Source organism: Prunus avium, chromosome 8 (assembly GCF_965620075.1).
Source record: "Prunus avium chromosome 8, drPruAviu1.hap1.1, whole genome shotgun sequence".
In the NCBI taxonomy this organism is placed as follows: domain Eukaryota; kingdom Viridiplantae; phylum Streptophyta; class Magnoliopsida; order Rosales; family Rosaceae; genus Prunus; species Prunus avium.
Genome location: NC_142291.1, coordinates 1,112,121 through 1,129,683, shown reverse-complemented (window position 1 = coordinate 1,129,683; position 17,563 = coordinate 1,112,121). Strand labels below are relative to the sequence as shown.

At 37.2% G+C, this 17,563-nt stretch overlaps 2 protein-coding genes and 1 pseudogene across 4 annotated transcripts; 1 reads left to right on the top strand and 2 right to left on the bottom strand.

Moving 5' to 3' along the window:
* Positions 1–396: 396 nt before the first annotated feature.
* Positions 397–3,183, bottom strand: LOC110764635 (disease resistance protein RPM1). Its single transcript, XM_021967641.2, is given in 3 exon segments — positions 397–514; positions 516–1,233; positions 1,236–3,183. Coding segments are annotated over 3 exon segments (2,757 nt in total). The 3' UTR covers positions 397–423.
* LOC110770789 (succinate dehydrogenase assembly factor 1, mitochondrial-like) lies at positions 3,067–5,651 on the bottom strand. Of its 2 annotated transcripts, XM_088246145.1 has the most exons (3): positions 5,516–5,651; positions 4,229–4,610; positions 3,067–3,205 (listed from the first exon to the last, which is right to left on the bottom strand). In XM_088246145.1, the coding sequence occupies exon 2, from the start codon at positions 4,524–4,526 to the stop codon at positions 4,230–4,232; it is 297 nt and encodes a 98-aa protein (XP_088102271.1). In that variant the 5' UTR covers positions 4,527–4,610; positions 5,516–5,651; the 3' UTR covers positions 3,067–3,205; position 4,229. The 2 variants fall into 2 exon arrangements, with proteins under 2 accessions (XP_088102271.1, XP_021830699.1); XM_021975007.2 differs by lacking the exon at positions 3,067–3,205 and having other exon boundaries at positions 3,991–4,610.
* A 2,132-nt stretch (positions 5,652–7,783) lies between these two features.
* On the top strand, positions 7,784–11,249 carry LOC110744983 (disease resistance protein RPM1 pseudogene; annotated as a pseudogene). The gene is made up of 2 exons (XR_015826083.1): positions 7,784–10,807; positions 11,062–11,249. The product of XR_015826083.1 is annotated as a disease resistance protein RPM1 pseudogene (transcript).
* Positions 11,250–17,563: the final 6,314 nt, after the last annotated feature.

Genomic DNA, 17,563 nt, shown 5'->3' with positions numbered 1-17,563 from the left:
TGAATTATTTAAGAATATGATTAATAATTGCAAGGATACCAGAATTATGAGCTCCTGAATTGTAAAAGTAATAATAATTTTAATAATGTTGGATACAGATTAATATTTAACAAACAACATTTGATCAGAAAATAGCAGATACAGAAAATACAAATATTAAGTAGTGCAAAACAAGAAGCTCAGTCTTTCCATCTTCACACAAATTCATCTTTGCACCATGCTTCTCCAATTTGAGTCTGTAAAGGGATATGATGAGACAGAGCAATACCATAATCAAAATAAAATGAATGCATATATAACAGACTTGTAAATGAGAAGTGGCTTATATAACAGTAGTTAAAGGATCTAAGAAGATTAAGCTTTGGAAAGTCAACGGAAGGACAGAAAACTTACGGTGTGGGGAAAGAATAGTGGGGCGAGCTTTCACCTTGCAGAAGAAGTCGCAGATGATGTTTTGTAAATTTGGTCAATTTCGCAGATGTGTTGTACCTTTGGATGATCCACGCCTCCTTGTTAATGCCTTTAATTTCATGCAGCAATGAAGTATTAACAACTGGAGTTTCGGCATCACACCTTCTTCTATTGTTATGTTTTTCAAGAAGGGGAAATTAAGCAACTCCAGATGTGTGAGCCTTGCAAAGCCTATATTGAAGCACAACTCATTCCCAACAAAGGCATTAACAAGGATAAGCCTTCTAAGACAGGGCAGTGCTTCAATGTGTGGTAGTAGATCTTCTTTAAGTCTAGACCAACGTAGACTGATATCTGTGAGGCTCCTGAGTGAAGCAAACCAACTTGGTACAGTTTCTAGTTTGCCGCTCAAAAGAAGCCTTTGAAGGTGTGGCAGAGGACCTGGAAGAGAAGCAAGTGCATCGATTCGAAGAAATTCCTCTTCACTTGTTACCAATAAATACAGGTAGCGAAGGAGCTTCATCTTTTGAATGGAAGCACAAAGGTTCATCTCATTACTTCCTTTTACATTTGTAATGCCAATGTGAGTAAGTTGGGTCATGTTCCCAACAAGTTTTAAAAAGTTTCCTTCTGAGTCTGATTCAACAAATGACAAAACTTGCAATTTTTTCAACATACAAATATTTGATGGTGCTCTAATCTCTTTAGCATATCTAAATTCCCAAGATGCTCCACTATATCGATACATAATTAGATGGCGTAGGTTTACCAACTTGGCAATTTCTTTCGGAAGTGTTTCAATCTCTGTGTTGCTGATGTCTAAGTTTGAAGATTGCAAAGCTGTCCTATGGATTCTGGAAGTTTTTTAATTGAAGTTCTACTCAAACTTAAATATCTTAAGTTGAATAAGTACATAAGACCATCAGGCAGTTCTTCAATTGGTACATCCTCCAAATCTAGAATCCTCAACAATTTGAATTGAGAAAGCAATGTACTTGAAATAGACGGCGAGAATACACCAGTGACAAACACATGAAATGAACGAAGCTGCGACATACCTTTCCATACTTTAATTTCTCCTTCAGATGTTTGAATTGACAAACAACGAGCTCTGATTTCTTCCATCACTTCTCACCCATCATAGGCAACACAAAACTTTTCTTTTTCTAATGTGGACAAAGCAAGCTCCCGCATAAGATCGTGCATCTTGCATGCTTGTCTTATAGTTGGACACCTTACAACATGCAACATGCTACGAAAATTGAGTTCCATAAGATAGCTCTCAGAAACTTCTTCCAGTGTGACCCCTTTAACATGTTCAACGAAGCCTTCAGCTATCCACAATCTAATAAGCCTTTCTGCTCGAATCAAATAATCTTCTGGGAAAATTGAACAATATAGGAAGCAATGTTTCAGTCGATATGGCAAATCGTTGAAACTGAGAAACAAGATTGTCTTCACAGGTTCTAGGAAATGATCATTTATTAGATGCCAATTTATGCTGTTGCAGACTTTTCTCCACTCCGTAGATGACTCCTTGGAAGACATAAGACCACCTAAAGCTACGATTGCTAGGGGTAGGCCTTTACATTTCCCCAAAAGTTCCCAAGCTAATGATTCAAGCTCTGGTGGACAACGTTTATTATGGTAAGTTGAGAAGGGTATGTCTTCTTTTTGAGTAGTGAGCATAATTCGACTTCCAAGCTGTCTATTTGGAAGTGCTATCCTCATTTCTTTCAAACGTTTTATATCCCACACGTCATCCAATACAACTAGGTACCTTCTAGACTCCAAGTAGGTTACGAGCATGTGTAGCAACTCCCTATAGCTCATGGAATTTAAGTCTGCAGCTGCAGGGACCTCTTCCTTCGTTGCTTGGTGGACTTCCTTGATCAAGCTTCTATACAAATCTTCAATCACATAACTTTGGTAAACCGTAATCCAAGCATAACAGCTGAAATGTCTCTTCACACTTTCACTGGTGAAGGTTTTTGCAACTAGAGTTGTCTTCCCTGATCCTCCCATCCCGACCACAGAGATAACCGCTTGTTGTTGCTCTCCGTTCATCAGCCATCCCATCAATATTTGCTTCTTGTCTTCAATCCCAACAAGTTCGTCTTCCTTAATAAAAAGGGAAGACTCTGCTTGGTTTTTCACCCATTTTTGAATGTCATCTGAACTTGCTCCTTCTAGGGGATCAATATCGTATCTTTGATTCCTCTCTGTAATGTCTTTGATGGTTTTTGTGATTTTCTGTAACTTTTTGCCAATTTGACGCCTATACCAAAGTTTCTTTGGAATGCGAAAGGCTTTGTGGAGGCAGCTTGCAAATCGACCCCTATACTTCGGAATGTGAATGGTTTTGTGGAGCCACCTTGTAAATTGACTCCTATACCAAAGATACTTTGGGTTGTGTCTGGTTTTGTGGAGCCACCTTGCAAATCGACCTCTGTTCCAATGGTTTGGAAAGCAAATGGTTTTGCGGAGCAAGCTTGCAAATCTAACCCCACTCTGCAGCTCATGCATGTGGTACATGAACTCATCAATGATATCTTCAACATTATAGGCCAAATCTCTCACGCTAGCTACCCATGTCTCCTCTCCTTCTGTCTGCGGTTTCTTCCCCTCAGCATCCTTTAGGAAGGATTTCATGCTTATAAGCTCTTGCTTAATCTCATCAACTTGATCACGAACACCTACTATGGAGGATGCTTCGCTCTCAAGAATGCCTACTACTTTGCCAATCAAGAGATCGGTTGCAGCTGAGGCCATATTTGCTCTTCTACTGTATCTTCTTAATCACAAAATCATATGATCAGAAATGGAATTGCCCTTACCATCTCTCTAAGAAAATTTTGTGAGAGGATTTCTGGTGTGGTGACTGATATGAGTTGAAATCAAGACATAGAATAGAGTTGAAAACATAATTAAATGGAAATCAGTAGATAGCATTCCAAAATTAGAGTAGAGAGTGACATAACTATAGCAGAATTCAAAATAATTTCAGTGACCATTTCAACTTTGTAGGGGATTCTGGTGCTCCATAAATCTTTTCTTAATCACACCAAATTGCAAGTGTTCCCTCACTTAGATTACTATATCAGACTGACATGTGGGTGATTAATTATATCTTGGGTTCTCTGAACTCAGAAGCAAGTGATGTAGTGAAAATGTGAACAAACTCTGTGTACTTGTCTTATGCATGTAAGTCCACTCCCTTCTTGTTGGGTTCTTTTCCTTGTTTGCTCTTCTGGGCTTTATTGTCTTCTCCATTTCTTAGTTTGTTGCAGTTTTGTTTTTTGGGTCTTGCTTTAGTGAGCCATTAAGTTGGGGACGATGGGGAGGCACATTCGCAGGATATTTTTTATTATTTCAAGTTTGTTAATACTAAATGCAACTTTGAATTATATTTCTATGTATCATTTTATTAATCCGTCTTCGAAAGTAATATTTGCTTACCATTCCCATCAAACAAACCACAATCTTCTATCGCAACTTGTCACAAATCAATCTTTGGTCTTTATTTATCCTCTAACGAACAATAAGCAACACAGAAAACAGGACTTGAAACTATCAACAATGTCCAATAAGCTATTATTATCATTATCCGGAAGATAATCAATACACATAGCCTTAGAAGACCACGACAATCAATGAATCACACAATTTAGAGCTTTCTGAATAGCTTACATTGAAATTTTATAGTAACATGGAAATTTTAGCCAAAAATTTATTTCCCTCTGTTACTCTGTTTAAACGATGGATCAAACTAAATTTGGCTCGACAAGTAAATAAGAAGAATAGATGAAATTCTTACTTCAATTTGTAGGATGTTTTGTCTGCGAAAAACTGACATTCAGGGCTGATAATCCAACAATATCGGGGCTCCTGAGCTGATCAAGCTGTTTCTTAGCACGGCGAAGCAAGTACTCAATGTAAAGGAAATTTTTGCGGTCTACCTCCTTGGCATTGCGGCGGAACTCACTTGACACAAGTGACTCAATCTGCTGTCGATCTTCAGCAGATTTTGCACGGGCTGCCCTCAGAAACCCTCTGTATAGACTGAGGACTTGTTTCTGCATCCCAGAAAGCCTTGGTCCACTGGAGGCTCCCATTGCATCTTCTTTTGTTTGGCACCAGATTTGCTTTTGAGAAGAACTTCAAAACGTTATGGAAATATTTTGACTTTGTTGTTTCTTCTGTATAGAAACATAAATTAGTATATTTATTAAGCTATAAGTAAAACAAAATTTACCACTCAAATAGAAGAGGGTTCCTATCACAAAGCACAACTCACATGAAAAGCTGATCGCCAGATACATGTGCATTGGAAAATTCAAATAAGTGTTGGATTAAACTAACAAAGCCATGTTTTGCATAACATTGCTTCAAAACAAGCAGCAAGAAATCCAAGTAATGACGTAATCAGAAATATACAAGTACAGCAAGATTGATTGTAAAGATATCATGGTTCGTATGCATATTGACATGCTTAAAATGAACCTAGCTACGATGCAATATTCACATGTTTTAAATTTATTTTTTTCCTCTCACTCCATGATGCAATCCATAGAGGACTTTCCTCATATAGGTAGTGAGCATGAGAACAAAATGAGCCTTCACAATTCCAAGTGCAGATAAGTTATGCCCTTGATTTGATTCAGAGGAAAGGAAACACATTATAGATTATATCCCGCGTAATATCGAGAGATGAAAATGTGATTAAACTCGAGCAACTAAACAAAGAAGAACACATGGAAAAGACCCAACTTTCTTGTCAAAACATAACGCCATTTAAAGTTAGACTCGGGACTAAATTAAAAGATGTGATTAGTAAGGGAAACAAACAGTGATGAACAAATAGAAAATTGGAAATACATATGAAATGTTGGGAACAAAGTCTCCCAAATCAACAATCTAACAACATTTAAGTAACACCCAGAAGCTAACTTGTTCAATTTTGTTAGTAATTTGAAGATTTTTGCGACAATTTTGAGCAAATACAAATCAAGAATGGGATGATATAATAAGTATTCAGAATTACAAAGATACCCACAAAATAAAATAAAGAAATCAAACGGGAAAAGCGTATTATAATTTATACCTGTAGCGTAGAAGTAGAAGAACTGCCAAAAAAAAGGAGAGAGGAAACAAAGATGAGAATGACGACCAAGTGTGCCCAACTTGTTGGGTTTGCCAGCCCATGTGCACAGTGCACGTGAGTCAAAAAAAAGAAAAAAGGAAGATGGGCAAGTAGTCTATTATTACACCAAGTTCTAATATTCTAAAATCACAATTACCTACCGTTGATTTAGTCATGAGTTGGATCACGTTTTGGTTGATTGCGACTGCGACAGTGCTTGTGTGTTGAAACAGTTTTTGCTCCTCATTCTAACATCATCCTTGTAAAATCTGAAACCGTTTAGGCATTTTATCATTGCCTTGAACATTTTATTGTTTATCAACAACATTGTGTTTTATTTATGAGATATTTAGTCAAATACCCATTCTTAGCACTAAAACTATAAATAAACCATGCACTATTTAATTTCTATAAAAAAAAAACTCAAAAAATGACAATTGGCCCTATTGAATTTAATTTTGATTATTAAATTACTTTCATGCCCTATTGAGTGTTTTGGGCTTTTTTATGAGATTTTAGGGTTTGTTTGTTTTAAGAAATCAATGGCAGTTTTGTAATTTAAAAGAAGTTCAAAGTATTTTTGTTATGTTGTAAATGAGCTTTGGGTGTCTTCACCAAAAAAAAATGAGCTTTAGGTGTGTTTCTAAAGTCCATTTTATATATGATTTTTTTTATAATTTACATCATGAATAAAAAAATGTCAAGAGTGTCCAAACAAGTAGCTAACATTGTATTAACTGATTAGCGCTTACGCTTTGGTGTTCATATTTAACGTTTATTTAATCTGACTTAAACAAGGACCCATATATGAATTGAGATCTATTTGGCTCACTGCTCTGTATGAGAATGACATGTATGTTGACAATTTGACACATTATTTGATAAATTAAAAATGGTATTGATTTTCCCACTCCTTTTTTATCCACTTACACTCCATTTTTCTAAACAAAAAGGAGTGTAGGTGGATAAAATGGGAGTGGGAAAACCATTTACCATAAAAAAAAAACCTCATCGAGTCTAGCATTATTGGCCGGGATATGAAAATTCACAAAACAAATACAATTAATTGCTACAATTCCATGAAGAACTTGTCTTCTCGCCTGACCAAATATTTGTCAACAATCTCTGGAAGGATGACAAAAACGTCGCTACTGAATAAAACAACACCCCATCTGTTAAAATACAAAAGTAAATAAAACACCACACCATCAAACAAAAAATCAAGTTCATACAGCACAACATATGGCTGCTTGGGTGAAAAACCTTCAGTCTCCAACATTATCAACATGGCGGCTTTGATTAACAAGAAGCAAGAGAAGAAGATCAGTATTTCCATCTAAGCAAAAAGTGATCTTTGTGCCGTTTTTCTACAATTTGATTATGCAACAGATATTACAGCGAAACTGAAATATGATTATCAATTAAATTAACCACATACATACATTAATTATGCAGCTCACAAAACTGATACAAGGATTTAGCTTGCTTTTTGTAGCTCGAATTTTGAAAATGCAAAATTGTTTTCTCGTTTTGATTTTTAAAAAATATTCTCTAAAAACATTCTATGAAAACGTTACAGATAGGCCCTAAGCGACTCCAAATGTGTAAGCTTTTCGAAGCCTATATTGAAACACAACTCATTCCTAAAGGGTGTTGTTATAATTTTTGAACCCTCATGAAGGGTGTTAGTGTAAATAACCCATTGAAGAAATTAGAAATCTTTTCTTAATCACACCAAATTGCAAATATTCCCTCACTTGTATTACTATATGAGACATGTGGGTGGGTTAAATATTTGTCGGGATTCTCTAACATACAAGTCCACTCCATCCTTCCAACAACTTCCAGCATGTAATGAGCTGCTTCTATTAAAATATATTGCCTTTGAAATTGAGTTATGAGTTTAAGCTTTTAATATGATTTGTGAATTCTTTGCTACTAAATTTGAAGACTTTTTCAACATTTGCTACCAGATAGATAAATAACATGAGAGTATAATAATTTATCAAGAAGCAAACAAAATGAGCAAAGTGAATGAATTAAAAGTCAGCAATCGAGCATAAAAGAAATCGTGCATAATATTCAAAGTCAACATACAACTCACTCTTGATGATAAAAATTAAAGACTTTCAGCAGTAAACGCTATAGGAATTTTTTAATCAGCCAAGCTGGAGTACAAACAACAACCCCATCGGCAAACAACACAACCTCCTTCGATCTCCAACATTATTGCATATGCAACCAGCAGATGCACAAAGAAGACCAGTCTTTCCATCTTCACACAAAGACATCTTTGTCTCAGTCTGTTACGTATTTGCAAATTCAGATATCATTTTCCATTTTCAAATCACTGAAATTTCTTGCACATTGGAGGAACTGCCACTGCCAGCTGAAATCGTCACTTGATTCATTTGGCTCATCTTTCAACCTTTTCTATACTCAAATTCGTTCTTCCATTGTGAGCAACTAGTTTGGATACAAGGCTAATATGGCCATACCAACAGACTTCTTGATCGGCAAAATTGTGACCATTCTTGAGAAAGAAGCATCCTCCATAGGCGGTGTTCGTGATGAAATTGATGACATCAAGCAGGAGCTTGTAAGCATGACGGCCTTCCTAAATGATGCTGAGGGCAAGAATGTACGCAGCGAAGGAGGGAGGATGTGGGTTGCAAGCGTCAGAGGCATGGCCTATGATGTTGAAGACATCATTGACGAGTTCATGTATCACATGTATGAGCAAGGATGTCATAAGGGCCGAGTTGCACGGTGGCTCCACCAAACTATTCGCATTCCACAGAATGTTTGGTTCAGACGTCAAATGTCAAAGAAGTTGCGGAAAATCTCAAGAATGATTAAAGCCATTCCGGAGAGGAATCAGAGATACAGTGTCGGTGGATTAGAAGGAACAAGCAGTACTTGTGATGATGTAGGCAAAGGGATGCGGAACCAAGCGGAATCTTCTCTCTTTATTAAGGAAGATGAGCTCGTGGGGATTGAAAGAAAGAAGCAACTATTGATGAATTGGTTGATGAATGGAAAGCAACAGCAAACGCTTATCTCTGTGGTGGGGATGGGCGGATCAGGGAAGACGACTTTAGTTGCAAAGACCTTCAACGACGAAAGGGTCAAGAAAAAATTCCACTGTTGTGCTTGGCTATCTGTTTCACAAACTTATGCAATTGACGACTTGCTTAGAAGCTTGATTAAGCAATTCCACGAAGCAAGGATGGAAAAGGTCCCTGCAGACATGAATTCCATGACATACAGAGAATTGCTACAGGTGCTGGTCAATTACTTGGAGTCTAAAAGGTACATGGTTGTATTGGATGATGTGTGGGATATCAAACTTTGGAAAGAAATGAGGATAGCACTCCCAAATACACAGTTTGGAAGTCGAATCATGCTTACTACTCGAAGAGAAGATGTAGCATCCTATTCTTTTGGAGTACAAAGTCATATTCACCACATTCAACCCCTCGAAAAGAATGATGCTTGGGAGCTATTCAGCAGCAAAGCATTCTCAGCTTACCAGAATAAATGTTGTCCACCAGATCTTCAATCATTGGCTGAGGAACTTGTAGAAAAGTGTGAAGGCCTACCTCTGGCAGTCGTGGCTTTAGGTGGTCTGATGTCTTCCAAGAAGTCATTAGAATGGATCAAAGTCTACAACCGCTTAAACTGGCATCTAACAAACCATCCGTTGCTAGAGCCAGTGAAGAGTATCTTGTTGTTTAGTTTTGATGATTTACCATACCCATTGAAGCACTGTTTTCTATACTGTTCCCTTTTCCCAGAAGACTATTTGATTCGAAGAAAGAGGCTCATTAGGTTGTGGATAGCTGAAGGGTTTGTTGAAGATGTCAAAGGCGCCACATCAGAAGAAGTTGCTGAGAGCTATCTTATGGAGCTCATTTTCCGTAGCATGCTACATGTTGTTCTGAGGAATGAAAGTGGAAGGCCCAAAGCATGTAAGATGCACGACCTTATGCGGGAGCTTGCTCTGTCTACATCAGAAAAAGAAAAGTTTGGTGCTGTACATGATGGAAAAGAAGTTATGGACGAAGTTCAAGTGCGCCGCTTGTCAACTCAAACCACTGGAGGAGAAATTAAACTAGGCACTGGTATGGCACAACTTCGTACTTTTCTTGTGTTTGTTACTGACATGTCCTCATCCTCTTCCTCGAATACATTGCCTTCTGGATTCAAATTGTTGAGGGTGCTAGATTTGCAATATGTTCCAATTGATATACTGCCAAAAGAACTTGCATACTTATTCAATTTAAGATACTTAAATTTAAGGGGAACTCCAATTAAGAAGCTTCCTGAATCCATTGGACAGCTCCGCAACCTTCAAACTTTGGATATCATGAACTCAAAGATAGAGGCACTTCCAAGTGGAATTGCCAAGTTGCAAAACTTGCGCCATCTAATTATGTATCGTTACACTAAAGAACCTAATGGCTTCAGATATGTGAATGGGACAAGATCACCATCAAATATATGTATGTTGAAGAAATTGCAAGTTTTGACGTGTGTTGAATTAGAAGGAAACATTGTTAGACTTGTGGGTAATATGACCCAACTTAGAAGGATTGGAATTACGAATGTAAAAGAAAGAGACGAGATGGACCTATGTGCCTCAATTCAAAAGATGAAGCAACTTCACTACTTGTTTCTAATGACAAGCGATGAAGAGGAAGTTCTTCAAACAAACAAACTATGCTCACCTCCTCCCCACCTTCGAATGGTTATTTTGGTTGGCAAATTGGAAAATGTACCACGTTGGTTCTTTTCACTCCAGAACCTCACATATTTGTATCTGCATTGGTCTAGAATTGAAGAAGATTTACTACCTTACATTGAAGCACTGCCCAATCTGGGAAATCTTTCACTTCTTAATGCATATGTTGGCAGAGAGTTATGTTTCAGCAGAGGGTTTGAAAAGCTTACGAGATTGCATTTGTGTACTTGCCCCTTATTGAACAAGGTAACTATAGAAAAAGGGGTGATGTCAAATCTCCAATCTTTATGGCTTGATAACTGCCCAGAACTAAACACAATGCCACAGGGTCTTCAATACCTCACTAAACTAAAAGTATTGGCATTGGAGCATGTAACACAGGAACTAAAGGATTCCATACGAGGAGGTGTGGATCGTGAAAAGGTACAACACATCCCTGAGATCTACCATTTTTACGAAACGTCACTGGGGATGTGTCGTGAAAGCTTGTCCTAGTTTTTTGGAAGGAGGTATGTAAAGTTTTTTTTTTTGGTCTCCTTGTTTTTCCTTTTTCGTTTTTTACATATGCCTTGAGTTCCCTAACTTGCATCGTATAAACTATTCTAGTACGAACTGTTGTCTTGTTATCCACAAGTTTGTTAAGGCCGTGTATTTTTGTCCATGGACTAAATACTAAGTCTGCAATAGTTAGTTTCGATAGCAAAAGATTTTTGTATTGAAATTCTGTTTGATTATCATTTCGATTTTGTTGTTTGCCATGCAGAATCTAGTCCGAGACGGAAAGATTTTACCCAGTTGCGCCTAGAAGAACCCTTGCTTTCTTGTGCGAGTCTGCAAATCTTAATTATTTTCCATCACTATCTCAAGTTTTATTTGAAGCCATTTGATCATTAGTGAGTTTTGCTTTGAGACTATGGAATCTTATGAAATTTGATTCGTGGGTGTGTTTGCTATTTGATTATGTGATGCCTTAAGAAGCACTAATCAGTATCTAATGCTCAATTTGATTTTGAGAGTTTCCTATACTTGTACATTGATAATCATCTTCTGCTGCTCTGGAAAACTTTTAACAACCGTAGAACTTGAATTGAGTTAGGAGTTTAAGCTTTTAAAATTGTGATGTCATTAGAATTTGTGAGCAGAGTTTTTCAACATTCTTCTTTGCTACCGGATAAATAACATCAGTAAAAATGCAAAACAGGGGAATGGCGAAGTCACGGAGAAAATGAAAACCCTGCCTACTTCATTTCCATATAATTGAGCAAAGTGAATGAAAATGGTTCTGTGGATTCTCACTTTGCTTAGGCCCACCATGGAGCAATCATTACTTGTAATCAAAGTTTTGTAGGTGGAGAAGTGACATGCTGGTGGTTTTTGAGAAGATTAAGGATGAATCTTTACTAATGGCTGAGACAATTAAATTATTTAAGAATCTTGAAGAACTGTGATGGCTTTACCAAAGCAGCAGAATATGATTAATAATTGCAAGGATACCACAGGTGAGTGTTTGTTGTTGCATTGCATAATGAATTGTAAAAGTAATAATAATTCCAATAATGTTGGTAATAATAATTCTAACAATATTCAAACTCATTATATAAATAAATGAATAAATAACTCACTGTTAATGAGATTAAAAAAAAATTAAAAATAAAAATCAGCAGTGAAAGCAGTAGGTATTGTTTAATCAGCCAAGCCAGAGTACAAACAACATTTGATCATCAAAGAGCAAATAAAGAAGCTCAGTCTTTCCATCTTCACACAGATTCATCAATTTGAGTCTTTAAAGGGATATGACGAGACAGAGCAATACCATATAACAGACTTGTAAATGAGAAGTGGCTTATATAACAGTAGTTGAAGGATCTAAAATGATTAAGCTTTGGAAAGTCAATTGAAGGATAGAAAACTTAGGGTGTGGGGAAAGAATGCCAGACTAACCAAGGATGCCACAAATATGCTCATAAGGGGTGCTATTCAATAGGTCAAGGCTGCAAGGGACCATGCCATGACAAGCACTGACGGATCCACAGAGGCTCAAGGAGGTGGAGCTGCACTTCCCCTCACTGGAAAATGCCATAGAGATGCCGGAATTTGACCCTGTGCTAGTGTGCACATGTTCGACTAAATGCCTCAAAGAAGTTGTTTTCTTTGCTGCCATGTGAGACCCTGAATATTTAACTTAGATTGTTGGGATCGATCTCACGAGCATGTAGGAAAAAACCGTTCATCAATCGGAGCTCCACGACTAAAGTTAAGAATTTTTTAAGTTTTTTAAGAACTTTAGAATTAAAGTTGCAGAACAAGTTCGACGAAGAACAAACAACCAGCACTTCTCATTTTAATTCCTTTCTGAAATGGTCTATTAGCAAGGCGCCATGTGTCAATTTCTAATTGGTCAATTTAAAAAATTCATTAAAAACTATCTCTGTTCTGAAAAATTCACAGAAAGTTACCCCGAACTTGTAATCATTTGTACTTTTAAGTTGTGATCTCCAAAGCACATGTACTTTTGGTTAGATTAATTGGTATTAACCTTTGTTAGATTAATTGTCTAATTGACATGGATTTTGTTCATATTTGATATGAATTTTAGTAGATTAATTGTATAATTGACATGCATATTTTGTTTATGTATTGATATACTATATAGACTATAGTCAATTAGTTATAGATGTTTGTACCATATCTGACCGGCCTCTCTTGCCATGACACGTGGAAAGGATATCTCACACCAAGCAGGGTCTAGTAGCCCACGATGGCTAGCCCGGCCTTATAATCGATAGGCGCCCTCAGCACCCACGACTGGTTCTACGCCTAGCACGGCCAGTAGCCCATGTTTGCAAACCCAGCTTCACAATCGATAGGTGCCCTCGGCACCCACGACCGATTGCACACTAGTCGGCCCAGTCGCTTAGGCCCACAATCGACAGTCGGTAGGTGCCTTCAGTGCATAATTGTATTTCATTTTGTACCCTTCTAACTTATGATTTGGTTATGTTTTTGAGTTAAACTTTTTTTTAAAAATCTATTTTGTGTTTGTTTCAATGTATTAAGCTTTAGAACTCATTTAATGAATTTTGGAGTTAAGTTAGCTCAAAACTGTGTCTGCAGATCAGTCAACTTCACAAATTGGACTGTACGTGCTTAGGAAGAACCAGATAATGATCCTTACACCATTGGAAAGATGTGGGAGTCTAGTTTTTGGAGCATTTTACGATTCATGATTCCAAGTCTTCGAGAAGAAGTTCTGAAAGTTTTGGCAGCTTAAGGTGAATTTCGAAAGCATCTGCGTTACTGTGCCAAAAAAGACATTTGAAGGCCTTTCCGATTTTTCCTTTTGATGGGCTATATGTGGGTTGAAAGATAAGACAAAGAGATTGAAGGTCCATATTGTTCCAGAATTTATTGAGAAGAGGAACAAGCCCAAAATTAGCCTACAAGCAAACTTCAGTGCATTGTTATGCATGAGCTAATTGTTTTTTGTGGGGAAGTTAGGTAAAGATGATAAAGTGGATGTTGTATCAGATTTTTACATCCCTTAGACCTATAAATAGTGAGGTTCTCCAAGCTTAAAAACACACCCCAAGGGGAAGAGATCTCAAACATCTCTCTAGAGCTCCAATCCCTTCTCTTCCTCAAATTCTCTTAGTTTTTCTTTTAAGTTATCATTTGTTGTAACAAAACCCTTTTGTTAAATTTTCCTTTATATTTTTCTTAGTTGTATTTTATTTTTCATTATGTAATTTCTTATTTTAAATTTTCAAGTTTGATTAGTTTTTAAGTACAGTTCTTGTTGTTATTCATTATGCTTATAAGTTAATATACTTGTTTGAATAATTGATCACCATTAAAACTTGTATGTTAGCTATCTTGGTTGGAATTAAGAGTAGACACCATATGCCTTAATTCGAATTGAACTATGAATAGGAAGAGTATATGTATGGACATTCGACAACAGGGATTAGATACATGCTTGGTTGTTTAAAACATTCTTTCTATGCTTAATGGATTTCTAATGCTTAATTTAGGTTCGACAACAAATGATCAAATTAGGGAATTAGGAATACAAGGTTAGGACCAGACACCATGGCTTAATTATACTTTATCTAGAATCAATCTGTGAATCTGAATTGAACTTGTTAACTGATTTGCTTGAGTTAGTTATTTTCTTTTCTTTCTTGTTTTATGTTTTGTGTAGAGAATCAAATTGAATCAATCTATCATCAATCCTCATGGGATTGACTTCGCACTTACATATGCTATACTACCAAACGGCTCGTGCACTTGCAAGTATCTGTTGCTTCGATTCAGCTGCATCAAAATAGATTCAGCTGCATCCTCAACTTGTGATACTCGCAAGTGCACGAGCCGCTTGGTAGTATAGCATATGTAAGTGCGAGGTCGATCCCACGAGGATTGGTGATTGAATGATCCAATTTGTTTCCCCTACACAAAATAGAAATGAAAAAGAAAATAAATAAAACAAGAAAAAAAGGAAATAACTCAAGCAAATAAGTTCCCAAGTTCGATTAGATTAAAGGATTGATTCTAGCTAAAGTATGATTAAGCCATGGTGTTTGGTCCTAACCTTGTGTTCCTAATTCCCTAATTTGATCATTTGTTGTCTAACCTAAAATTAAGCATTAGGAACCCATTAAGCATAGAAAAATAATTTAAACAACCAACCATGTATCTAATCCCGGTTGTCGAATGTCCATACATACTCTTCCTATTCATAGTTCAATTTGAATTAAAGCATGGTGTCTACTCTTAATTCAAACCAAGATAGCTAACATGCAAGCTTAAATGGTGATCAATCATTCAAACTAGCATATTAACTTATAAGCATAATGAATAAGAACAAAAACCATAATTGAAACTTGGAAACTAATTAAACTTGAATACTTAAGAAAGAATGTACATTACAAATAAAAGTAAAGTGGAACTAAGAAAACTTGAAGGAAAATTTAGTAAAATCATTTTGTTACAACAATTGACAACTTGAAAGGAAACTAAGAGAATTTGAGGGAGAGAAGGGAAGGGAGCTCTAGAGAAGTGTTTGAGAGCTCCCCCCCCTTGGGGTGTGATTTATGAAGCTTGAAGGCTTCTCTATTTATAGGGCTAAGAGGGAGGAACATCATGATGAAATCCAACACCACCATTCCTCATTTAATACAACCCATAACTCACATTTCATCTTGTCTATGTTAGTGTGGCTGGAATCAATCACATCCCATACTTCTTTTGCTGCAGCTCAAGCTTTCTTCACATGGGTTCAAAGGTGTTGTAGCTGCCTTTTGCTGCCAACCCATGTGGTTGCCTTTTGCTTGCTGAAAAAACGATTCTTCTGAACCAGACTTGGTGTAGGAAGGCCAGAGGTTTCAAAACGTATCCAATGGGGCTCAAATTTGGATATCTTATACTAGACACCCATTGGAACAACTTCTATGAAGAAAGTTATCCCATCAGAGCAGTAGAAGTGTGCGTTTTGGGCCTTTCAAGTTGGCTGCCGAACAGAAACTGGAATTGACTTCATTTCATTTCTTTTCTTTCTTTTTGCTTCACATGCATGCACATGCTTTCTCTTTAATAGCTTCATCATGTACCAACTTGCTCCTTTAGAATTTCATAGCTGGAATGCCTCCCTACTTCACTCATTATGTTGGGTACAAAGTCAGTTATAGTTGGGGTGAGGCACATGGCTAAAAGGAGGCACATGGCAAAAAGCTGGCAGCTGCAAATCCTCCTGAGCAAGGTTGAGTGTTGGACGGGCTAAGCACTCCACATATGTTCAATTGGGCTGAAATTTGGATATGTTGTACTAGACACCCATTGGAACAAGTTTCATGAAGATCTTCACCTTATCCGAGCCCCAGAGCATGCTGATCCAAGGCCAAGAAATTGACCTACGAAACTGGGCTGGCAAGGGTTTGTAGCCAAAATTAATTTGTCTTTAAGCTCTTCTTCCATTCACCCAAATCAGGCCTTAACTTGCATGGATTGCATCATTTCCTATCCAAAGCCATCATTGTTACCTAAAGCTCAATGAGCTAAAAGATAAATACAAAAAGGATTAAAAGCACAAGTTTAACTCAAAAACATAACCAAATCATAAGCTAGAAGGGTACGAAATGATAAACAATTATGAACCGATCAGTAGCACAAGTTAAGGATGCAGCTGAATCAATTTTGGTGCTGCAGAATCCCACACAACAGTATCTTGTAGGAATCTCTTGAGTTCCTCACTGGTATATTGGCTGGGACACATGACAACCTCCAAGGCTACTTCCAAGAGTCCCACATCGAAACTTCACACCAAGAGGACACCCCAAACCTCTATAAAAAAAGAGCCCCTTGCCCCAGGGTACAAGGTAAGATAGCTACTTCACATTTATGCCCTTGCTTTGTCAATAGCTAACTCCTCTTTCCTTTAGCTAACTTTAGCATCAGAGGGCCTTTGGCCAATACCACACCGGTGCCTTAGGTCTTACCAACTGCTTTCTTTTCTCTCTCTCTCTCTCTCTCCGTGCAGATAAAGCTTGGTCTGCAGAAAGGAAGTCCTTACCAAAGACAGATCGGATCCCTCAATCATCTACCTTATCTTTACGTTGGGCCACTACTACCCGTCTAGTTTTGAGCGCCAACAATAGACGTAAAACTCTTATTTGTTTTAATTATGAATGACATTAGTATTGTTTAAATTCTAAAAGTATTTAGTTGTCTAAATTTCTTTTGAGGTTTTAGCCTTTTAGGGCATGTTTGGTACACCGTATTAGACTCTAGATAAGAGTAAATAATTCATGTCAGTTGTTTGGTGCCAACTTGTATTATTTAATTACCTGACTATGTTAAACGAGTTGGGCTTTTAATACTCTCCTTACCTGACTAACTAATACAACTCACCCAAACACCTAGGTTTAGATAATACATGCTTAATTATAAGGCTAGGGAAAAAGAAAACATGCTTTCTATGTCAAAAATCATACGCTCTTTTCATCTTCTTCTCCTAGGGTTCTTCTCTGCTATCTTCTCCACAGGTTATTTTCTTCACTCTTCTCCAAGTGTCCATCTCTCACTTGTTAGATTTCTCTATATATATGTTCATGATCTTTCACATAACCTGAAATACATAGAAGACATACCTGGCACTATCTTCATTGTTTGCACGATCTCAGAACTCATTCAATCGCAGTAGCAGCAACTCTGGCAAAAGACACGAACAGCTTAAGACTTCTACTCTCTCACATAAACTGTTTCAACTC